Consider the following 25,781-nt stretch of genomic DNA (forward strand, 5'->3'; position numbering starts at 1 on the left):
TTCATAAATTATATATATGTATATATATATCTATATATATATCTATATACATATATATCTATATCTGTATATCTCTATAGATAGATAGATAGATAGATAGATAGATAGATAGATAGATAGATAGATAGATAGATACTTTCCTAGGCTTAGAAACAGAAGAACTAACTCCAAATCTCAGCTCTCCTACTAACTCTGTGACATCTGCTAGTACCCTCATCAATTCAATGGACCCATCCTGTCAGCCTTGCTTACCTCGAAAGGCTGTTTCAACTATAACAACACCTGGGAAAGTGCTTGAAAAATGTTTAAGCATCGTATATTTCAAGAGCCTCCTCCCCAACATATTTTGTTCAGGTCTCTCCCTGACCCTGCGACTCCAGCTACACTCACCTCCTTGAACTCACCATGTGCTTTCTAGCCTCAGGGCCCTTGCACCTGCTGTTTCTCCACCTGCACCGCTCTTGCCCCTGGTCTTTCATGGCTGTCTTCCTTGCCTTTTTTTGCAGTTTCAGCTGAAATGCTTTACTTTCAGATTTCCTGTCCCCACCCCTTATCCTATTCCTTCATTCTACTTATCACAGTTTGTAATGATCTGTTTAGTTGTTTATTTACTTACTACATCTCTCCCAAAGGAGAGGAAACGTGCTTGTTTCATTTACCAGTGTATCCCCAGTCCTTAGCACAAGGAAATTAGCTGGTAAATATTGCCAAATAAATAACTACACCAGTGAACATGAGCTTTAGTGCATGGACTTTATCTGTTTGTGCTGACTTGGCACTTTCTGCTTGGATCCAGGTCTTCCCTGGGCCTTGGTGGGTGCCAGAAAAGTGACACCAGGATAACGCTTATTTCACTGTAGTGTGCTCACTCAGGAAAGCTTTTTGCGTCAAGGGACTCAGGGAACCTTTAGGATATCTTGTCCTTAGGAAGGCTGGGACACCTTCCATGTGTAGCTACGCTTTGTGGTCCTCCTGTTGGGCTATAGCCTGGGGTTCTGCACTTTCTCTAGGTCAAGAAGAATCTGAAGCACAAACAGGCTAACTACCTACCTAATATACAGGAGTTGTCCTTCATCTCTAGGGCCTTCCACATCCATGCCCAGCACAGGGCCCAAGAAAAGGGGAATGAACGCCTATGTCCATATCCAACCTCCTTTTCAGCACCTTTCAGACCTCTGACCCATCTTGGGGAGCTTTTTGGCCTAATCCACTCCCTTTCTCTCCCTTTAATAATCAAACCACCTTTTTGGGAGGGTTCTGGATCTGAATGCTGTTGCTCTTTCTGAGGCTGTTTGGCTCCATGGAGTCAGCCCCAGGCCAAGCAGCTGCTCCTGAGCCCAGGGTCCCCGGGCATCACCCACAGCTAATCTGCCTGCAGGAATTCTCTGAAACCTTCTGTTTTAGAACTGGAATGTGTTGGCTGACCTGGATTATTTTGGCTTCTGTGACGTCAGTGCTATGGGGAAATGTTCTTTGGCAATAGTGAAGTCCACTGAGGGTATGAACTTAGGGAATGCTCTGGTGAAAATGTAAGGGGCTTTGAAATAGGGAAAATGTGCGCCCCCCCCACTTCCTCCACAGCCAAAATTCTGCTTTCTCTCTACTTTGCTATGCCCCTGGAAATCTGGATTCTTTTCAGCAGATAATGTCAATAAGCCCTTTATGTGAGTAGGATTTGGGGCTACTGTTTCTCATCTGAGAATCTGTCCTGTGCCAATGAGTTTGGGCCTCTGGCCCACATTAATTATTGTACCAGGGTTCCTGGAGTTGACTGGTGACAGAATGCCTCTTTGGCTAGAAGAGAGGTATTCTGGTAGGATTTTTTTTTTTTTTTAAGCATTAATCTAGCTTAGAGGTTCAGAGAATGAAAATGCTTGTATGCTTCATTGATGTTTGCTCCCTCTTGTCTGAGCTCTTAGCTGGGGTTGAAAATCAAATGGTAATGAATCCCTTGGGATTTTGTGAACATATATTGGCAATAATTTTTTGCTGACATTAGTTCCAGGAAACAAAAATAATATTTTAGGATGCAGAATGGCAGGAAGGAAGTTTAGTGGTGTGTGTGTGTGTGTAAGTGTAGGGAAGAAAGCTCCCTGAACTAGGTGTGAGAAGGGGTGTGTTGGCATCTGGGTGCATCTCTTCAGCTCCCTAAGCCTCAGTTTTCTCATCTATGAGACAGGAAGAATGTCATCTTGCCTGAGTCATATGTTTAATGACAATCAAGTGAAACAATGAATGAAAAGGCCTTTTGAGTTGGCCTCTGTTCTGCTAGTTATTAAGTAGATGCCTTCTTCTCTTGGCTGGTCTTTGAGGGAGGAGCCAGCGTATATTTGAATTGTGTGTGTTTTAGTACTTTTGGTTGCTATGTTTCTCCATTAACATTTAATATAATTCTACACAGAAATTGAGCACACGGCAAATTCAGCTTTATGTGGGTTACAGGTAAATGGCACAAGGTAGAAAGAGTCTGTTCCTTATGAATGTGGTATTCTTAGGTACAACCGTCCCAATTTCAAGTATTTCATCCCGTTAGGCCATGCACCCAACCATGAATTTCAGCATCCCATTCAGAAAGTGTGGTCTCTAAAATCAAATGGTGATAAAAAGAGATGCAGAACCATGAGCTTACGATAGAGGCTTTGCTCCTCTCTTTATGTCTGGAAGGACAGTTTGCAACCCAGACCAAAAAAGAAAGAACCCTTTCATCATGCCCATCAGAGCAGGTGACTCGTTTTGGCCGACAGGCCCGAATCTCACCCGCCAGCTCCTTTTACAATTCTCAGGTGAATGGTGCCCGTCACCAGAATCCACCAGGTCAAGGTTGGGAAGACTATCCTGCATACAGCTTGCTCAATGCTCTGACGCTTTTCACTGCTTCTTACTTTTTACCAGTGACCAACGTGACAAAGGGAGTGGGGCATGCGCAGTCAGGACTTCTTCCTGCAGGAAGCCGTCCGCCCCAGCGTGCATTTTCCAGGACGGTACCACATCTGAACGTGCCAGGACCTCTGGCATGTCTGTTTTGAAGAGGGAATCTCCCAGAGTTGAGAGGGAGCAGGTGTGTTTGAGGGGAAAGGAAGCAAGCCGGTGTGGCTGTCATCTATTGCTGGTGGGGAGGCAGGTCTGCGATGATGGGGGAGGCTGGCATGGAGAAGCCATGCAGGGCCTCCCTGGCCATGACAAGGAGTCTGGCACTGTCCCAAGAGCAAAGTGAAACCACTGAAGGGTGTTAAATGCCGCTGGAGGAGGCAGGATCAGGATTAAGCATCCCTGGATTTGCATAATCAGATTTGCATTTTGGAAGTGGCACTCTGGCTACTGTGTGCAGAATGAGTGGGAAAAGGCCAGCTAGGACCTGTTGCATTTTCTTATGCCTCCAGGCATAAGATGACAGGGCTGAGACTAGGGATAGGTGGTACAGGACATCTTCTCCAGGGGTCCCTGGCAGCTTTTATACCCTGTGTACTATTTAAAATTATGATCTGGCATCTATATTAGTTTGCTAGGACTGCCATAACAAAATACCACTCATGGGTGGCTTAAGCAACAGAAATTTATTTTATGATAGTTCTTGAGGCTACAAGTCTGAGATCAAGGTGTCAGCAGGGCTGATTTTTTCTGAGGCCTTTCTCCTTGGCTTGTGGATGGCTGTCTTCTCCCTAGGTCTTCACATGGTCTTTGCTCTGTGCATGTCTGTGTCCTGATCTCTTCTTATAAGGACAGCAGTCATATTGGATTGGAGCTCATCCTAATGTCCTCATTTTAACTTAGTCATCTCTTTAAAGACCCTGTCTCCAAATATAGTCACATTCTGATTCCCAACATAAAAGGTATTTAGATAACCTTTAGCATTTCTTTTCTATCCTCAGCTACAGATATGTTCTTATTGACTTTTAGTGAGAGGGAAAGGGAGGGGGGAGGGAGAGAGAGAGAGAGAAACATTAATGTGAGAGAAACATTGATCGGTTGCCTCCCATATGCACCCTGACCAGGGACTAAGACCGCAACCTAGGTGTATGCCCTGACTGAGAATCGAACCCACAGTCCTTTGGTGTATGGGATGACGCTCCAACCAACTGAGCCACCTGTCCAGGGCTAGCATTTCTATTATTTGTTATTGCCCACCTCCACCCCACCCCCACGCATAAACCTAGTAACCACATTACGTATAAGCAAAGTTGCATAACCATTTGATGGATTTCATTTGGGTTTTGGTCTTCCACCAGATGTTGAACTTGCCTGTGTTGTAATTTCTATTACAGTGTGGTTTAGCCACAGAAATTTCCTGTACTGGTTACTGGTTACTTCTTGGGAACAAGTCTGTTGCATTTGCCTTCCTGTGGGCTCAAGAAATACCTGTTATAGGAAACAGCTGTCAAGTTCATCCTGACCAAAAACTTAACTCCTCATTTCATCCCATGAGTGTGTCTAAATGTTTGTTTAATGCCCACAAGAATACTCCAGAGTATACAGACATGAGTAGCATCCCTGCTCGAGTAATCTACAATCTTCCAGGAAAATAAAGCAAGCACAAAAGTGATGCTATTATAGGGTACACTATGCTCTAGGTCAGTGGCTCTCAAAATGTGGTACCCAGACCAGCTGCATTAGCATCACCTGGGAGCTCAGTCCCACTCAGACCTACTGAATCAGGAACTCTGAGGGTAGGGCCCAGCAATCTGTGTTTTGACCAGACATCCCGGGATTCTGATACATGCTCAAGTTTGAGAACCACTTCTTAGTCATGAGTACATGCACTGAGGTTTTAAAGAGAAAGGGAGCTCATATTTGGAGGGGAGTGAGGGGGAAATCTGGAAATATTTCTAGAAGTATGTTTCATGCAACATAGGCCTTGAGGGTTGGATTTTGATGTTTATATGTAGATGATCATATTTACTACAGTTGCCATCTGTATGTTTATGTATTGCTTTTGCAAAAGTAATTAACAGCCTGGACTCTTACTTGAAAGATCTGCTAGCTGTCCTTCCTTGCATTTTAACTGGCTCAGTATGAGTTGAGGCTTCCACTAACATATGCTCACTTATAGAACTGGTATTTATGGCATTTTGTTGGAGGATACTTTCCATTCAAAACATTTCTTGAATTGGAGGTGGAGATTCTACCTCTATATCCTGAGAAAAATCAGGCCAAAGAACCCTTGAATCTCATCTAGTCTAATAACCCAGCCACATAACCCCTGAACTGGCCTTGAAAGCTGGGTGGCATCAGGACACTCAGCATAGACACACACTTCTTCTGTTAGCCCAGTGAATAATTCTTTAGCACAGGAGGGCAACCCGTGTCTCAAAGGTTAATTCTGGCCCGCTGCCTATCTTTGTAAATAGTGTTTTAGTGACATACAGTCATGCCCATTGATTTACATATTGCGTATGGCTGCGTTTGCACTACAATAGTACATTCTAATCCCTGCCTTAAGACTTTGTAGGAACTCTTAAATTGCAAGTGACCAAAACTCAGTTCAAGCTACTCAAGTTAAACAGGAATCTACTGGCTCCTGGACCTTTGAGTCAAGGGAGGCCTGGTGGGTAGCTCCTCCAGAGATCCAGATGGACCGCCTTCTGTATGTGTGCTGCTCTAGTCAGTATGTCTGCCGCACCCCGTTACTGAGCTCTCTTCCTGTTCACTCAATCTGATTGACTCTTCTGCCTTCACTGCCCATTTCCATTTTATTCTACCCATCCACTCTGCTAAGTTCAGATCTTTTTTCTAGTATGGGGGATCCTAAAACCATAACATGAACACTAGACTTGGCAGTGGAAGTCCTGGATTCTAGTCCTCACTATGCTCTTAAATACAGAATCATGAAATAAGATGTCAAGACACTGAAAATAAAAAGCCCTCATTAAATATAAGGGATTACTTTTATTTTAGAATCAAAGAACATTTAAGCTGGCAAAGGCACGAAAGTTCATCTTATCCTGGTGGTCTGGGTGACAAAATGATCCATAAATGTGTTTTATTTGACTCACATAGTGTTTTTTATTTGTTTAATATTTGAGCCATGCTATAAAAACTGGGAGATTTTACTTTAAAATCCGGGTTTCTGGTGTCACTGAGTTCATGCCCCCACATGGCAGGAATCAGCTGAAACCACGTAGGGGCCATCCATGCTTGTTTGGCCACATGTTCCACTCCCTTCATCTTACCCCAGCCTGCTCACTCATCTGCATGACCTACCTACCCCCGTAAGCACCGAGTTTGTGCTCCCTCATTTAATACAGTTATCCATCTGATTCCCAAAGAGCTGAGTCCCATCTGCTGAGCCTGGCGATCATGCAGCCCTAGCCAGCTTCCCACACGTGGGAAGCTCACTACCTAGAAAGGCAACCTGATTCATCTCTGGACAGCTCTGACTGTTGGGGAGGTTTACCCTGTATAGTCCATCCTCCTTAGCATCCCCAAATGGGTAAATGACCTGCCCCAAGCCTCCCACTGTGCTGGACGATTTGAAATCAAAGGTGTCAGTGTGGTTCTCCAAGCTAATGGCCTTTTTACCCCACCTGATGTGGGAATTTCTTTCCCATCTTTTTACCCACTCACTCACCTCCATTCCAATGTGGGGGTGGGGTGGTGCACTTTTTAAAAAAAGTCATTCAACACCAAGTTTACATTTATAAATATTCTAAATAACAGGAATTGGCAAACTTTTTATGGAAAGGGCCAGATAGAGGCTTTACAGGTCAACTACTCAGCTCTGCTATTTTAGCATGAAAGTAGCCATAGACAACACATGAATGGGCATGGTTGTTTTCCAATAAAACTTTATTTACAAAGACAGACAGTGGACCAGGATTGATACTCCAGCAATAGTTTGCCCACCTCGCCATATAGCCGTGTAGTGGGCCAGCGGAAGAGGTGTGTCTATGCTGGGTGTCCCAGTGCCACCCATCTTGCAAGGGCCAGCTCAGATGCAGCATTTCCATGTAGCCGGCCCTGATTCCTCTGCAGGAAGTTATCTCTATGGCATTAGGATTCCTTTAGTACAAAGTTTTCAAAGTTGTTCCAGGAACCCCTGAGAATCCCTGAGACCCTTTGAGTGGTCCACAGGATCAACATTATTTTTGTAATAATCCTAAGAATTTTTTTGCTTTTTTCACTCTCACTCTGTCATGATGGTAGAGTGGGGTCTTCCGGAGGTGACGTACCGTGAAGTCATCACTCTGATGGCTAATGGAATGTGTGCATCTGGCTTCTTTTGTTTTTTAAAAATTCTCAGATATGATTTCTAATATGATAAATATCAGTAGATGCAACTCACCTAAACAAAAGCTCTTTGAGGCTCACAATAAATTTTAAGTGTGTAGAGGAGTCCTGAGACCGGACAGTTTCAGAATTGCTGCCGCTGTGCTTTTCTTATACTTATGCTTATGTTGTAATATGGATTTTTCAGGTAGTCCCTGCAGGAATATCATTTTCTTGCAGACAGGAGCTATACTAACTAGTGCGTTTTATGACTGCACACGAATTTGCACAACGTAGTTGCATTTATTTTTAAAATGTTTGTAGTAAACCTGCTGTGGGCCAGATATTGTGCTTGGCATTAGCATGAGAGAAGTCAGCTTGATAGATATTACCCCTGCCTTCATCAAGCTTAGAGTCTAATGAAGGGAACAGAGATTCAGCAGATAATCACAACTGATTACATTAGTACATACTGAAAAGTGCAACCAAGGGACGGTAGTACCCAGGCCTGTGAGAACCAAAAACAGTAGGGGAGTCAGTGAAGGCCTTTGACCTGAGATCTGTGGGATGTAGGAGATCCATCTAAAACAGGATTTCTCAACCTTGGTGCTACTGACATCCTGGACCAGATCATTCTTTGCTAGGAGTAGGGAAGAGCTATTTTGTACATTTTAAGATGTTTAGTACCATCCCTGGCCTCTACCCACTAGTGCCAGTAACACACATACACACACACACCCCAACCTTAGTTGTGACAACCAAAATGTTTCTAGGCACTGTCAAATGACCCCTAGTGGGTGGGGTCAGGGGGGTTGGGAAATTGCCCCTAGCTAAGAAGAGCTGATCAAGAAAAGGGGTGTGGCAGGAAGACCACTGGGTGTGAGAGATGCTTTTGGTTGGGCCAGGGCTGGTGGAGATGGAGAGAAAAACTAAATTTTTAAAAACAAAAACCATCTGCCAGGGTTGAGTGAATTAAATGTGTGTTTAATCTACCTTATTAGTACATCATTTCATTGCCAGTCAACTTTTTTAAACATTTGTGAAGGTTGGCAAACACACCAGCTAAAATATACTGTGTAATACTCTGAAGGATTTTGGCATGTTTTCTGACAGCACTTTTTATGAATTAGTATCAGATATCAAGATTTCTAAAATTTTCATCTCAATGCCAAAGATTGTGTGAGTTTTCTGGTCACTAACCCAAGGTTCCCAGCCTTTAGTGAACCAAAGACACCCCCCCCCCCACACACACACCCCTGCATAGCAGCTTGTTTGAAATTTAAAGTCTGATTCAATAGGTCTGGGGTAGGGCCCAGGAATCCGCACTTTGACAATCCACACCTCCTCCCTTGGTGATTCTGAAACAGGTAGTTAGTTAGCTGATGACTTTGACAAACACTCATGTAGCAAAAAGCACCCCCATGGAGGAGTTTGTTCCCATTTCACTTCCACCACTGACTTCTGCTAATCGGCCACTCCGTCTCACCCACCTCTGCTTGGCTAACTTTGTTCATCTCCAGAGCGGCTCCAGGAAGCTTTCCTGATTACCTGGAAGCTCCCATAGTATAGCACCCTTGGTTCCATAGAGTGCCTGCAGCAACAAGTGACTAAGAGTGGCTTAAACATCTAGACATGTCTAGTTTACAGAATAGAAAGCCCAAAGAGGGGCAGGTTAATTCAGAGGCTCAGCATCGTCTCAAGCACCCGGATTCTTTCCACTTTAGGTGGCTCCCCACAGAGTTCATCATGGGCAGTAAGGCTGCAGTTCCAGCACCCCAGGTGAACAGCAACCTCCAGAAGCCAAGAAGAGCAAAGAAAACCTCTCATTCCCGCCCGCCCTCCTGTGTCTCAGTGGCCAGGGGTCTATCGCATGCTTTTGCCTAAGTCAATCACTTGTCAAAGAATGAGATCATCAGAATCAGTTTTGCCAATAAAGACTCCTTCCCCAAGTCTGGGAGAGGTCGGGTCACAACCTTTCCTGAACGATATGGCCGCTCAGGGGAGGGTAAACAAGAATGAGTCCCCAGGAGAGAGGTTAGCCGAGGAAAAGACGAATGTCAGTTGGGAAGGAAACAACAGTGTCTCCTACCATAGTCCCCCTTCCTCTCTCCTAGCCCCCACCATTTCCACAGTTGGAGTGTGAGTCACACGAAGGCAGGGACCTGTGCACCTCTTCCATCACCGTGTCCTCAGCTAGATGCTGTGGGTCATGTTAGATACATGAGGCCCAGCACGAAGTGGTCCAGGAATATTTGTTTAATTTAAATTAATAGATTGTGATTCAGATGGGAAACTGATTAATTAGGATATTAGTAGTTGGTTGCAATTGACAAAACCCCAACTCCAACTCACTCAGCTTTTTTAGAAAGGGACTGCATTATATTGGTTAGTATACCTGGGAAATTCGTAAGTACAGGGGCTTCAGGCCCATCTGGATTCACAGACTAAAGTGTTGCATTTGGGGACCTGTTCATTCTTTCTTTCCATCTCTAGTATGCTCTCTCATCGTGGGGGGCAAGATGGCACCAGGCACCCCAGACCACCTCCTCTGGCTAGGCAACCCAGATGGCTTCTCCAAGAGCTCCAAAAACCCCAGAGAGGACTATGTCCCGTGCCTGCCCATCATGTAGAAAGAGGCTTGGGGCTCTCTGATTGGCTAGGCTTCGGCTACTTTCCACTCCTGTGTTGGAACAGGATCAGCCCACCCAAACCCCACGGAATGGGTTCCCCACAGAAAAGAAAGGTTCCTTTGCCAGAAGAAGCAGAGAGCAGATGCTGAACAAGCAAAACAACAGATGTCCACTACATTTACGGATGAAAAAAAAGCTGTTTGCAGGGCCTTACATGTGGGCCAAATGAGAGAGTGAACAGTTTCCCCCACACCCCCAGACTATACAAATTAAATTGGAAACCGAATGATGCTTTGTTTTCTAAAGATGAAAAAGCAACTTTTGTCCTTTGATTTTTTGGGAGGGCCTTTGTTTTTATAAAGTCTTTTATTTCAAAAGGAAATATTCTTCACCTTTCATCCTATTATCTTTTAGTCCTTTTATTCTTTTTCTTGGTTACTTGTCATGTCGACTTCTTCATCCCACATGTCACGTATCAATGATCTACTGAAAAATATTAAAATGCCATCTCTCCATGGTGCTGCCTCCATTTCTTTCTTTCTTTCTTTTTTCTTTCCCATCAGAAATAATTCTTAAAAATCTTAGTACTCCATGTTTGGACTGCTTTGATTCCTTTACCAAGTTCTACCCTAGGCTGGAGCATTTAGGGATATATACTCAGCATTCATTCATTCGGAAAGTATGAATTGATTGCTGGCTAGTACCAGGTACTGGGTTCAGCATTAGATAAACGATAAAAAACAATCTTCCTACTCCACCCTGGAATTCTTTTGAAGTAGGAGCTGAGTTTACTTTATATCTCCACAGTATTTAGCTTCATTTTATTGTTGTTGTTGCTGTTATCATTACTATAGCAAGCTTTGGCACAGCACTTGAAATATACCAGACAATGCACTAGATGCCTTACCTCTGATCCTTTCAAAAGCTCTGAAAGATAAATACTATTATTGCCATTTTACATATGGGGAAAACTAAGGCTCAGTGGCATGGCACCTTGCTCAATCTCACAAAGCCTGTGAGAGGAAAAGTCTGGATTTGAACCCAGATCTAACAGGCTCCATAGCCTATTCTCTTTCCAGCTCACAGAAACCACTCCATAAGTACCATGTAGAGGGATTAAAATTTGCTTCTGCTTTTCTGTGAAGGCTGATCCATCACCTTGCTTTTGGAATGCAGGACGTAGACTTTGAGTTGTGTATCCTGTAGTGAGGATAAATCCGCAAGGGCCCATTCTTTATCCTGTTCCTCTTGTGACCACTGGCAGACATCTTCGAGGCTACATCCATCTGTCCCCAATCTATACACCCAGTTTCAAAATACATCTGTTTGAGGGGCTTTGGGCCTTGGTTTCTTCATTGCAATACTGTAGGTCAGGAATGTCTAATAGAACTTACTACAGTGATGAAAACGTTCAATTTCTGTGCTATTCAGTACAGCTGCCACTAGCCACATGTGGCTTTTGAGTACTTGAGATGTGGCTAGTGTGACTGAGGAACTGAATTTTAAATTTTATTTAAAGTTAATTAATTTTAATTTGAATAGCCACATATAACTAATGGCTACCATACTGGACAGTGCAAACCTGGAATAATCTTTATAATTCTTTTCACCTCTGATCTTATACATATTATTGAGTTGCAAACAACACGTTTAAATAAAATGAGATAAAGTATTGCAATGAAATGGTATAGAAAAAAAATCAGGACGTATCATATATACTTAGAATAAGTTTTGTTTGTGAAACTTTTGTTGCATATATTTGTGTGCTGTGTCATTTGGCAAAATTAATTTCTTCCAGTGGATCATGGTCAAAAAAAGTTTGAAAACTTCTGCCTGTCCCTGAGTAATGTCACTGAGACCTTGAGAGTGATATGTTTATATGGTGCTCTCTTATGCAGCCTGGGGCTCTGCGAGGCCTCATTTCAGGAGTATTCTGTTCTTCCAGATCCTACAGGCATGTGGTGAGCATGTGACTTTTCTCAGATGATAATTGGAAGTGACTTTGTGGTCATCTATCTGTCTGGGTGCAGAGATCCCAAGCTGGTGGCCTGCAGGCAGAATCCAGCCCCCAGCACAGGCCTCCTTGCGACCTTGGTGTGTATCTGCAGGATAGTAACCCTCTGGGACCCAGTACTTCTCCTTTAACTAGGCCAGTCTTGCCAGTTTGGTCCCCTTTTGGGTCGATTTTCCACTGACGTTATCTCCCTGGCCCCTGAAAGTATTTTGTATTGCAACTGTGTTTAATATGCCTAGGATATTGGATTTGAAAGGAAACAGAATGCAACCCTTTTACTTTCTAGATAGAAAAACAGTGACCCCCCAAATGGGGAGTACCCTGCCTGAGGTCTCTCAAAAAGTTAATGGCAGAGTAAAAAGATGAGAAGGAACTGGTTCCCTCTCAGGGAACAAGGAAGAACCAGATAGTAATAGAAATCTTAGCAGGACAGAGGACGAAGGAGGGAAAGAAGGGAGGGAGGGAGGGGGAGAGGAAGATGGGATGTAGTGGAATGATGGCAAGCTATCCTCTCAGCCCTGGGCCTGGCTGTCAGGTCTGATTTCTGTGAGGGGAGCCGCTATTGTGGTGTAGTCACACTGTAGGAGTGTCTCATGAGAGGATGACTACAGAGGCCATCAGAAAGAGCCCTGTAGAACTTGAGCAATGGGACAAGCACTTTAGACACCAATGAAGATACTTCCAGGAAACCTCTGCCCTCTGGGAATTGAGGCTGCTTGGGATGGCTTTGAGAATTCCCTGACGTGTGTCACCTACACCTCACTTTGGCCTGTCCTTAGGCAAACTGTCCCTGGTTTGAAAAGAGGGTATTTTCTCGCTGGCCCTGATGTGGCCAGTATGATGGGGACCCTGAGCAAGTTTCTCCCCTTCCCTAGCCTCAGGGCTGTATCTGTAAAGGTGAGATTGTGGATGACAAGGGGCCTTGATTGCTACCTTGGGGAAAGAGGGGGTCACAAGTAGGTGACATGCCAGGCCCTACCCACTGCAGTCACAGCAGGTCTTTGGGTTCTAGGCGGTATCACAATCCAGTGCCTGCAAGCAACTGGCAGTGCAGGAGGCAAGCTGGCCAGGTGTGAGGCCAAAGGAAGAAGTAGCAACCATGGTGCTCAGGAAGGGTTTAAAAACAAACACCAAGCCGACCAAATAAAGCATGTCTGGGAGCCACATCCAATGGAAGTAGTCCCTATCTAGGGGATTTCCCTGAATGACCACGAGGTCATCGTGTGTTTGCATTCCATGCGTGGTTTGCAGTGGAATCAATATAACCTGGAGGCCATTTCTTCATTTCAAGAAAGGATTCATAGCTAAAAAAAAAAAAAAAAAGGAAACCTCTAGACTAGATATTTACTATGTATCCTCTGCTCTGATACTGAAAACCTTTAAGTCAAGGGAAGCCCGGGTGACAGCTGATGATCTTGGATTTCCCACAATATATCAGGGCTTGATGGCCTGCCATAGCCTCAGGAAGCAAACATTGTATAAGTATTAAAACCTCTGGCTCAGAGGCCAAAGGACTGAGTCACTCACAGCATGAAGACAATTGCTGGCTTCCTGAAGTTCCTCTATTTCCAACATGGTTTCCAGGACCCCAGATAAAATCCAAATAGTATTTTTCAGATAAGCTATAGAGATGCTGGAAAGGGGTACCACAAGGTCCCAGTGCAAGGCAGCCCTGTTCTCCCTGCTTGGGGTGCTTGGGCAGGTCCCCCTTTTCCCCTCAAGCTACACTGGGCAGGAGGAGGCCCTGCTGGGAAGGCCCCCAAGTAGAGGAAGGGGAGAGAGAGAACTGAGCCTCTTCTAGACCCACTGATGCCTGTCTGAACTCTAGCTCTAGCATTTACGTGTGTGACTTCAGGCAAATGAATTAACCTCTCTGAGACTCAGATGCCCCATCTTTAAAATAGGGATCTTATGGTGTCTGTCTCATGGAGTTGTAAGAATGAAATGAGGTGACAGGGCTGGCATGTAGTCATTGCCCAGTTCATGTTAGCTGTTCTCAGCTATTCTTGCAGCTCCTCAGTGTCCCTGCCTGGGGGCTTTGGAAAGGTAGTGAGGGACAGAGCAGTGGCAAGAGCATACCCTGGGGATTTCCCTGCTCCATCAAATCCTGGCTATTCCTCAGCCGTTCTTATGCAGCTCTGTATAATCATACTCCTAAAGCCCCGGGGCCAAGTGTCTCGAGATGATATGTTGGAAATATTCGCCAGTATTTCCCCTCCCCCCCTTCCCTCTATTCACTGAGCGAGGCCTCAGGGCCAGGATGGGCAGCAGAAGCCAGGGACAAGACGGGTCGCTTCCTGGCTTTTGAGTTTCAAAAGTCTGTGCCCTCAGAACAGGAAGGATTTATTACAAAGCTAAATATTCCAGAGACAGCATAAATTAGAGAAGACAGAAGGGGCTTCTTTACCCCCAGCTAACAAAAATGATTCCCTGGTCCAGAGTGGGGAGGAGAGCCTCAGGAAAAGAAAGGAGAACTTGGATCTGTTTGGGTCCTTAGAAAGAGGCCCTGTGCCCGACACAACCCCAGCGAGCAGTAGAGGGGTTGCGGGGGGGGCGGGGGGGGAGTGCAGGGCAAAGTGGCTGAAACTTAGTTTCTTCCTCTCTTGAAACAGGGACCTAGTTGAGTTATAAGAAAAAAATGAGGTTTTGTTTTTTGTGTTTTTTTAAAAATGTAGTCTTTTATTGAATGCAATCAGATGTATACAGTTCTTTTATAATCATAAGATTAATATATAAATAAGTGAAAAGTTTACTCTGTGGCATTGTATCTGGACAGCTTTCTGGATTTGCAAAACAAATGACAAAATGCAGTTCCCACTTTATCAAGTGACTTCACACAGGTGAAGAGAGTACATCACTCCTGTCATGGGAGGCAACTCGGGCTTCCTTGCCGGTGACACCTCTGTGGTGAAGGCCTGTTGGGTCTGGCCCAGATCCTTCCTGCTATAGCTCTAGCGTGCAGCTGGCTGTCAGGCAAGAGCAGCCTGTCTGGCCAGGAGCGTGCCGTTCCGACACATGTCCTGACAACACATTTCTGGAGAAGGCAGCGTGAGCCATGTTGCCAACCACATGCCATGACTGTGGAACAGGCTGATGGGCCTGGCAGAGAGACTATGGAGGAGTTTCTGTCACAGCAAAGGTTTCACAATGTGGTCTTGGGGTGACAGACTGTGTTACTGACCTGCTGACACGGGAAACTGTGGCCAGGCCGGGGCCATCTGTGCAGAGACGAGGGGATTCCCAGGGTGTTCCGACCTCTGCTTTGCTGCAGCTGCCAGCACCTGCAGAGCCTTCCTCTCCCCGGGACCAGGCACGCACACCTGTCAGGCTGAACCTGCTGGCGCCAGGGAAGCTGCTCAAGGCTGGGCCTGGGGGCAGCAATCGCAGCTCCTTCGTCATCTGCTGTAGATGCTGAATTGCTGTTCCCCGGTTCCTGGACTGTACTCTAGACCCTCCACCATTATCCTTATATCTGTGAGATGTATACGTATGCACATTTGTAATCAGCCGGATAATGGGTGGATGATTACTGTTAGCAGAAAAATTAGATACTCCTTTTAGATTCCCCAAGCCCACTTCCTCCCAAGGTAGCCACTATTGGCACTTTTGTGTGGCAGGCAGTAGAGCTTGGTGGTGAGAACACAGGTTCTAAAGTCAGGCTGCCCGGGTTCAGATCCTACCTCTACCATTCACTAACTGTGACCTTGGACAGGTTACCTGAGCTCTCTGGGCTTCAGTTTCCTCATCTGTAAAATGAGGATAATAGTAATATCCCCTCAGTTATGAAAACTCAATGAGATGATGTATGTAACTTGCTTGGCACAGTTCCTGACAGAGTAACTACTCTCTAAATCCTGTGTCTTATCCTTCCAGACCTTTCCTTATGCATTTACCCCTTCTATTTCTTCATGCATGGCTCCATTAAACTCTATGCTTCTGCGTCCTGGAACACTGACTCCCCAGCCTACCTATGCTGACGCTAAACCTCAGCATGGCTCCAGTATGGCAATGTCGCCTTTTGTGAATCCTCTCTCCACCTTACCATGACCCTGGGACTCTGTATCAGCCCGGCTCACTCTCTAGGGTTTGCCCTGTCTTTCATTCTGTTATCGTAGAATGGATACCCTCACACACTGATGCAAGCAGAAATTGCTGTGTGAGCTCAGATGAATCCCTTCTCCCTTCTCGGCCTCAGCTTTCTCATTTGTGAAGTGAAACCATTGGACTAATTCTATTCATTCTTTTATTTATTTGCCAAGTACTTATTAAGCACTTATTCTCTGCCTGATACGGAGGGTGCAGGAGCAAACAAGACAAAAATGGTTCTTGCCACTGATCACAATCTAGTGTGTAGGTAACCTCCCAGCCCCCACTGCTCTAAAAGTCTGATTCCAGGTATTCACAGGAATATAGATGTAATGACACAAGATGACAGACACATGCATGGCCCTTAGGGGTTACCAAAAGCAGCTCTCACAGTTTCCCTGTCGGAGTTTTCAGAAAACAAACTGCTCACTTAGTAAGCACACACAACAAACACTCGAACATGTCCTCCTGGAAACAGCAGATGTGCCCAAAATACACCGCCCCAGGATAACATAATTCATAGCCTCTCATTCCCACAACAGGAAACACCCAATTCACACATTCCTCTGCAGGATACATCAGAAGCATGTCAGCCACCCACCTCTGTAGCCTACAGAAACCCATAAACAGGGAGCCTCAGAGATGGGGGAAGAAAGCAGAGGTTACTTAAGGTGGCAAATGGGCTGCAGCCAAGGGTTTGTTTGTTTTTCTTGACAATCAGCAAGGAGGGAAAACCAGAAAACCTTTGCCCAAGCTGGACTACTCCAAAAATGGATTTGACAGTGTTCGAGCCAAGCTCAGTGGCAAGTGGTTGGTGGGGGTCATTTAGAAAAAATTTCTACACTGGATTGGAGATAGGAATGCACAGCTTCAGAGATCCTTTAACTTCATTATTGCTAATATTAAGCCCAAGTTACATGCCAAGCAGTGTACTGAGCACTTTTATATAATTTAAGTAATTTAATACTCATAAATGACCTGAGTTATTCCCACTCCAGATGTGAGCAAACTGAGATGGGTGCCACACCCTTAACTTGCTCAAGGTCACATAACCAGCAAGGGGCAGGAGTGGAACACAAACCGAGCCCTCCTGACTCCAGCGTCCACACCTTTAACCTCTGTGCCCGCCCTTCTCCTCCCTTCCAGCACATGAGGTCTCAGCACAGCAAACGGGATCTGTGTCATGGGCCATGACTCAACTCCCAAATCGAATGCAAGGTCCCCGTTGGTAACTACCGGATACTCCTATATACAGGCCCCGCCCTAACCTTTCGGGCAGACAGCTTTCTGCCTGTGAGATGCCTGGATCCACACTGGCGTCTGCTCCTCCGTGTTTTCACATCCCTGTGAACACACCCAGGATACTTTGGGCTCTAATGAGCGGTGGGGAAGCTGATGTGTGACAGCTGCTGCACCCACTTGTTTTCCTGGGCCCTGGGCTGTTGTGAGCTCATTGCTGAATCGGTTCATTCTCTGCTTGATGTTTCGAGGTTCAACCAGAAGCCCCACAGTTTTTATTACACTTTTAGCCAATTATTCACAGTTGTTATACTGTCTCCGAGTCAGTTTTGTCACTCTTTTAATTATATCCCAGCATAAGATGGGTGCTTCTACCTTTTAAAGACTGTTTTAAAGACGACTCTATTAGGATGTGGGAACACTGTTATCTACAAGGTCAAGTGACCCTCAGGGGAGGAAAAAGTATTGCGTGGGCACCACATCAGCAAAGAGAACATAGCTTAGGTCATGTTTTTACGAGAGAGGAAGAATGCCTTTATCTGCTTTTAAAAGTGACTAATAAATCTGATAACATACAACACAGTTAGTTTAAAAGTGAGACCAGTTAGTGGTGAGAAGAAAGTGCAGAGGGAGAGAAAGAAGCACAGAAAAGGACTCATAGAGCCAGAATCAATTTTTAATTGGAGGGAATTTTATAAATCATTGTCTCCAAGCTGACTCAGAGACTACAGAGGGAATTGAGGCCTGGGGAAGTTAGATGATTTGCTTAAGATTATAAAACTAGGTAATAGCAGAGAGGGAATTAGAACCCAGGTTATCCCCAGCTCTGTCTATGAGAGAGAAACACAGGAGATGAAGAAGAGAGGGAGGGAGGAACTGGATGCTGAATTATTCAGCTCATGGGCTCCTTTTAGCTCACCAGGAGACCAGTTGCCCCTCCCCTTCCAGTATGTTGTTGTGTTCCAACAATTTTAAATTATCTTTGTAACATTCGGGAAGAGCTTTACTTGCGAATTTAGTTATGGAATTAAACTGTATTTGCTTTTAGAACGCTGAAGGTTTGGTATGTATAAAAAGAGGACTAAGTGTTTCGGTCCTTTTTAATCTCATAGGCATTGACTAGCTGATTTTCTGTCATAAAAAATTATACTGACAGCCACTGCCAACTGATTTTCTTGCTTTATTCTTGGAAAGATTATGATTGTTCAGTCCTGCAGTGCCTGAAAAATTGTGATTTTTAAAAAATCAGTATTTATTTTACTGCTCAGAATCTTTTGTTTCCAGATCAAATTCAGGATGGGTGAATGGGTGTGTAATTGGTTCCTACTGCAAATTATTTTTAAAATACATCTTTAAAGCTCTTCAGGGATTAAAAAAAAAAAAAGATTTAATTCTGAGGTGGTATTCCTGAATTAATTTGTATGTTATTTTTATATAAATAGAACTCAACCATGTTTATTTTGTTCCACTCTCAATGCTTGGTGTTCCATTTGTGAAACTATTAGGCTTCAGTGTCCACTATGGCAGCCACTAGTCACATGTGGCTATTTAAGTGTAATTAATTAAAATTAAATAAAATTTAAAATTAAGTACCTCAGTCACACTAGCCATATTTCAGGTGCCTATTGGCCACATAGGGCCAGTGATTAATATACTGGACAACACAGATATAGAACATTTCTATAATTCAGAAAGTCCTATTGGACAGCACTGCTTAAGGACTAGTAACTGGGAATGTCTCTCCGAGGTGTCCTTTATTGATCAAAAAACACTAAGCAGAAGCCAGAGGTTCCCGGCACACATTTCAGAAACATATCACATGATCCATGTGTCTAAACTTTTTAACTTCATAGATTATTTCACAAGTAAGCAGAGCTAATGTCCTTTGAGGCTGTCCGTTCTCAAATGTTGCTCTCAGGGATAGGCAGTTCCTAACACATGAAGCAGTTCAAAAATGCATATGTAAGTCAATTTAGAATTCAAAAGATGTTTGCCTGTAAGACAAATGTTATAAATCCTGTGGCTTTCTAAGATGAATCATTTAGTACCTTCTGAGATAAAAATTAGTAGAAATAATAGCCAGCAGACAATGAACAATGAAATTTTAGTGTTTTAGGGGGAGAACAGGTTACAGATCTATGGAAAGACATCCTCCATACATACCTACATACAGAGAGGGTAAGATTAAGTTGCTGATTTAATTAGCCAAGAAAACAAAATCTCATTGGAAATGAGGTGGCTTCCAGCGCAGAAGCAGATGTGAGATATCTCAGCATAGCTTCCCTTGACCTCCAGAGTTCCTCTTGGTACTGTCTGGATAAGGAAAGGTCTTCACACATCTAAAAGCTCCAATCTTGCTACACTGCTGCCCTTTTATAATCACAGCTTACATCAACAGTCTTGAAAGAACTTGTACCACCAATGTGTGCATTTCTGTTCATGGGACTTTTTTTACAAATACCAGACATTTGTGGATTTCTGGCCACAGCCAACATCACCAAAGCAGTACCCTCATCCTGAGGGAAGCAACAAAGTCAAAGCTGGGGGCCCCATCAGTAAATGGCCCCAGAAAGCCTATTTTCCCAATCCATCTCCTCACTCTCACTCTGATTTTTTGCCTTTCTTTCTGAGTGGTTCAAAGACTGAGTTTTGACTGAAGACCATGATCACAAATTGATTTCTCCAGAAAATCAAATCAGGAAAAAATCTACTTGATCTTGGAAGTTGGTTCTTGAGTTAGAAGAGGTAGATGAAAATTTGTGCAGTGATTCTGGAGGGACTTTTGGGTATTTCAAGAGCTCTAATCATTGGGGATGATTATACTATTTGTTCTTATTTTATTTTCAGACTCACAGCTTTGTTTCCCCCAGCAACAGATCACCACACTGCTCATATAAACAGGGTCATATTTTTCTCACAAATTAGGGGCAGAGAGGAGAATGAAATATTTCCCAAGGACATGGAGCAGGAATAAGAAAAAAGAAAAGGAGACAGGACTAAAGAGAGCGCTTACAAACATTCTGGGGAGTAGGGAGGATGCTGAGCTGTGGGGAGAACGTGATGGTCATGATACCAGTGATGCCAGTGGAGCACTTAATGCACTTTTTGAAATGCTTTCTGTGTATTAATCCATTTAATAAGTTAATTCATGATTTAGTTAACCTGCTAACTCATTTAACTTTTGTCTTAAATTAAAAACAGGAAAAAAGAGTTGACTGAGGGGCACGAACTCATGAGAGAAAGAGTGTGAGGATACTACTCTCCCACCTCAGATAGCAAAGTTGTCAGAAGCATAGTCAGGGCTAAGGAAGTAGCTCTTTGCCTTACAGCACACGTATGATTCAGGACCCCTTTGAGTGGAAGATAATCGAAAGTCCTGCTTTTTGTCTTTAAAAAGAGGAGAGTGGATTAAATCAGTTACGGAGATCATCTTTGAAAATCTGAAGAAAGCCACAGGAAAATGTACACAACACCAAGTTTTATACTTAATTAGAAGTAGTAAATCCCAGGTGTATCAGTCAGGGTATGCTGCAGCAACAAAAATCTTAGAGACTATAACAACAAAAATGTGTCTTTGCTCGAGGTAGACGTTCATCACGGGTTAGACTGCTCTACGATTCCTCAATCAGGGATCTAAGCTGACGCATCCTGCACAGCAGCTCGGTGTCATTGGATGCTAGGCTATGGGGAAAGCAACATGGCAGATCACATACTGGCTCGTAGGGCTTTTAATTGGAAGTGACACACCTGCCATTTACATTTCATTGCCAAGCAAGTCACCATGTACAATCCTTCATGTGCCTGGAATAACTGATTCAAATTTCAGTGAACAGACATAACAACTACTATACTCGGTCAAGAAACTCTGAACTATGTGATCTCTAAGTTCTTTTGCAGTTCAAGGTTCCTGTGAGTTCAGAGTAACTCACAATGTGCTTATTCAGAGTTTAGCCAGTAAGTCTACATGTCTAAATGATAGACACCAAGAAGGGACTGAGAAGTACAAATTGATAGTTACAAAATAGTCAGAGGGATGTAAAAGTACAATATGAGGAATAAAGTCAGTACTATTGTAAACTATGTATTGCCAGGTGGGTAGTAGAATTATCAGGGGCTTCACTTCATAAATTATATTAGTGTCTAACCAGTATGCTGTACACCTGAAACTTATATAAAATAATATTGAATGTAAAAAAAAAAATCAGTGAAGTACCTGGATCTCATTCCTAATTTTTGTCCCTGCTTCCTATTTAGGACCAACTAGAGAGAGCCAAATGTGCACCCCTAACCAGTCACATAGGACACCCCACTTCTACCTGACCACCTAGAACTTCCCCAGGCCCACAGCCACCAGTCAGGGCAAACCTGGATCCTTCCCTTATCCCAACAGAAAGCTTTACCATTCCTCTGCCTGCCTTTGAGTCTCTACCAAAATGCCAGTGATGGGGGCTGACTCCCTTGCTAGAGAGAGCTCTGAATAAATAGCCTTTGCTTTTCTATTAATTAATTTAAAAAGACACCAATTCCCCTCCAATCAGGCAGTCAGACTTATAGCCAGGACAAGAGTGAGCCTTCTCCTAATAGAGTATGAGCAGAAGTTTTTGGACTATTACTTCCACTTTGAGAATGGAGTAATTGAGTGATTTCCTCCATGGTGCCACTGGGGTCTTCCTACAAGACAGAAAGCTCCGTTCCTCACTGGCAGTTATCCCAACACTTAATAACGAGGTTGGCCCAGACAGCTGCTAATATCCCTCCCAACCCTGAGATTTGGAATTCTAGGCAGTTGCCTGCTATGATTAAATCCCAGATGACCAGATTTTAGAATGGTCAAGCAAAGTCTACCTTAGGGAAGGGAGATTTAGAAAAGTAGCCATGAGAAGGTCAAAGCAAGGGAATGACAGACTCAATAGGCTGGTAGAGCTCTTAAACATCGTTAAATGCTGTCCACTGAGCTCCAACCCCCAGTGACTTCAGCCCCTTCAAATCACCACCACCTCTTTTTTCTCAATTATGCACTTCTGACATTTTCTCAATGTTATAGAAAGTGCTGTTCAAAGGCAGCTTTAAGATGAGTCCCCTTCTCAACCTCCCTCCGACTGGAGTGTCTCCCTTTGTGCCTTTTTTATGGAAAGTCTGTGCTACCATTGACCACACCCATTATCTAGATGTGAAAACTGAGGTGCAAGAGGGGATGTAACTTGCTTAACAAGAAGGCCCATTGGAGGCAGTGTTAGCCACCCATTTCTTTGAGACCCATGAGTCAATTGCAAGACCTAAATTCCCTTTGAGAAGTGTGGGGCCTGGCTTTGATCCAGAGATCACCCAAAAAATGGTATTTCTGGATTACTTACCTTGAAATACCTTACTTCCTCTTTTATTTTTCTTCATTTGTGAATCTGGCCTCTATCATTACCAGGAAAGTTCATGCTCACTCATAAGTCTCTGCCTGCCTAAGGAGATTTATGGACTCTGCTTAGTGCCACTCCCCTTCTAATGATGCCTTGGATTGGCACATTCAGCCTGATGATATACTGAAGGTACTTTGCTCGTCATTTGCACGCTTTCTGCTTTTTCTTCCAGTTAAGATTATAACAATGTGTTACGGCAAAGTTTTTAAAGAATGAGGGCCTTCTGGATGGTGATCTCTTTGTTTCTTTCCACAGTTCCTTATCAGCAGAATCCTTACAATCCGCGGGGCAGCTCCAATGTCATCCAGTGCTACCGATGTGGAGACACCTGCAAAGGGGAGGTGGTTCGCGTCCACAATAACCACTTCCACATCAGATGCTTCACCTGTCAAGGTAGGAGGCCCGATTTCCCAGCTCCCTTCTCCAATTCCTGGCCATGCTCCCACCCCAGGGACATGCCACAGAGGCAGGCAGAACAAACGTAGGCAATTGACATATATCAGCCTAAAGAGACTTTCCTTGAGTCTGTTATGATAATTGTCCCTTAAGCAGTGTGGAGTGAAGAGGGAGGGAAGGGAGTGGGAAGTGTTGGGATATGGAAAAAAGAGGGAGTGTGGTGACCCCAGAGTGATAGTGCTGACCCAGAAGGAAAAAGGCCACCCTGCAAGCTTGCCTTATACCTCTTTAAAAGAGTCCTGCCTTGTGCCTAAAAATCAATTTGAGACTGAATGAAAGAGCAAGTTGTCCTGGCGAAAATTCAACATGGCTCTGAGGTGAACACCTATTCCATGACAGTGTGGCAATACTCAAGGGTTAAGATTAGCAGCGGAGAAGGTACATCTTGACTTTAGTAAGGCTTGTAATTTGTGAGCAGATGGATGTTGGGTTACCTCTAATTCTTGCAGCTTATCAGTGGCTAACTTCTAGAACCCTAGACATGACTGAGCTAAGAATTCCTAGAGAAGAAAGCTGGCTAGCAGCAGAAGTAAGAGGGACTCAGCTGAGAGAGCCTGGAGAGACCTCTGGCTCTTCCCCAGTGACAGATGACCCATTTCTTGAACTTGCCTTCCAAGCTTCCTGTTCACCGTTCTGATGTTGGATTGCCCTGTGGGTTTAGAAACCCACAAACTGTCTGACCCCAAACCTATAACTTCTCCCTACTGGTTCTTGATTTGTCCTCCCGAAGTGTGAGGAGCACTCTGTGTTAGCTTTTCCCTGTTGCTGCACTTCATATACTTGTAGCCAGTCTTCCTCTTGCCCAGTTATGTTACAAATCCTTAAACTGGGCCTCACTGAAATTATCCCAACTTATATCATCACCCTGGGATCTTCTTCCTTGATCTGTTCTGGTTTGTCACTATCATTCTTACAACATAGTGCCCAGAACAGACCACAGCCCTCAAGGCTGCCAGGATAGCAAGAACTGCATTAATGTGACTGATATGTCCTGAGGAGCCACTCCACACCATTGATGTATATTGAATTTAGGGTCAATTAAACCCTCCAGATCTTTCATTTTAGTAACTGCTTCCAACCTTAGCCTCATGTATCTGAGATTGACGTCCCCGGCCATCAAGAAAAATCCTGGATTTCTTTCCTCAGGATCTAACTGGACTCATCACTGAGCAAATAAGTTAAATATTCCCTGCTTTGTTTATGGAGGCATATGTGGGATGTATTTTCATTGATGCAGTTTAAATTTTACGTTGAGAATTTGCAAACCCCTTTAATGCAAATTGACCTGCAAGAGTATCTTGGTGAGTGACCATTTTTACATCACCAGAAACTGAGGTAGGACAAAGGGTAAAGATAACAGAATTGTTATAAGGAGGTTTGAGCTATGACTCTGCAGTTATAGTCTTGAGAGAGTGTATTTGTTACCTTTTATTTATGCCAAAATTCAATAGCTTAAAACCATCTTTTAGCTCACAATTCTCTGGGTTAACTGGGCACTTCTTCCAGTCTGAGCTGCCTGCCTCATCATGATGACACGGTGGGTCAGCTGGCTGCGGTTGACAGGCCGTTGTTGACCTGAGTGGCTCCATATGGCTTCTCATCCTCCAGTAGGCTGGCTTAGACTCATCTGCATGGTGGTCTCAGAATTCAAGAGCAATAAGCAAGACCTTTTCAAGTCTCAGCTTGTGTCATACTTGCTAATATCCCATTGACTAAAACAAGTCAAATGGCCAACCCAGATTCAAGATTATGGAGAAATACTGGGGTGGGGGGAGGGTATAGGGGGGATAAATGGTGATGGATGGAGACTTGACTTGGGGTGGTAAACACACAGGACAGTGCACAGATGATGTGCTGTAGACTTGTGCACCTGAAACCTGTGTAATTTTGTCAACCACTGTCACCCAATAAATTCAGGAAAAAAGGAAAAAAATAATAATATATAAATAAATCTGTAAAAAAAAAGATTATAGAGAAATAAATTTTGCCTTTTCTGGGAGGACCTGCAGATCAGATTTCAAGGGTGTGGCTGCAGAGAAGGGAAGAATTTGCCCATTTTGACAGTCTGTCACTGGGAGGTGGTAGAATCTTTTTTAATGAGGATCTTAAGGGGGCAGGGAAAGAGTATTATTTTCAATGTCAACTTGCTTAGTTAGAGATGAAACAAATGAGAGGATTTTGTTTCCAGGGATTAGTTACACTAAATAACCTTCTCACTTGAAAAACCTAAAATCTCTATGAATTTCTTTTACAACTCTTTTAATATGCATTACTGTGCTGACATGAAAGGAAGATGTGAAAAACCAAACTAAAAGCAGAAACCCTGCTGTGCCTGCCAGTGCCAGGTTTAATCCCGATGGTTTATGCTGCACCCTGAAGACCTTGAGCTTTTACCTTGATGGCTCTATGGATCATGGAGAGCAGGAGGCGAAGCCTGGAGCCTAGACCAAGTAGGAGCCTAATAAGAGGCCTGAGATTCCCCCTTATGAAAAGTCTCATGCTCAGTGTGTAAATGGATGGGAAATAAACCTGCCCTGGGGAAGGAGGCAGCCCTGAGACACGCCAGGGCCAACTTCGGCACTGGCTGGAAGGGAATAAAACTTGTATCAAAATGTCTATCCATAATTCACCCTATATTGTTGTGGATACATCGCAGACGGTAAAACTATAAAGAAAAGCATGAGAATGACAAATACACAATTTGGGACAGTGAAGGAAGGGGATGCTTTAGGGAGAGGCAAA

General features: G+C 44.0%; 1 protein-coding gene across 1 annotated transcript in view; it reads left to right on the forward strand.

The window, feature by feature from the left end:
- Positions 1-25,781, forward strand: part of ABLIM3 (actin binding LIM protein family member 3) — a 101,597-nt gene that overhangs the window by 15,684 nt on the left and 60,132 nt on the right. Inside the window, exon 3 of the mRNA XM_016210616.2 lies at positions 22,839-22,976. Coding sequence (XP_016066102.1) covers positions 22,839-22,976 — 138 coding nt within the window. The remainder of the gene's footprint in view (positions 1-22,838; positions 22,977-25,781) is intronic.

This window comes from Miniopterus natalensis, chromosome 4, assembly GCF_054644295.1.
Source record: "Miniopterus natalensis isolate mMinNat1 chromosome 4, mMinNat1.hap1, whole genome shotgun sequence".
NCBI classification, from domain to species: Eukaryota; Metazoa; Chordata; class Mammalia; order Chiroptera; family Miniopteridae; genus Miniopterus; species Miniopterus natalensis.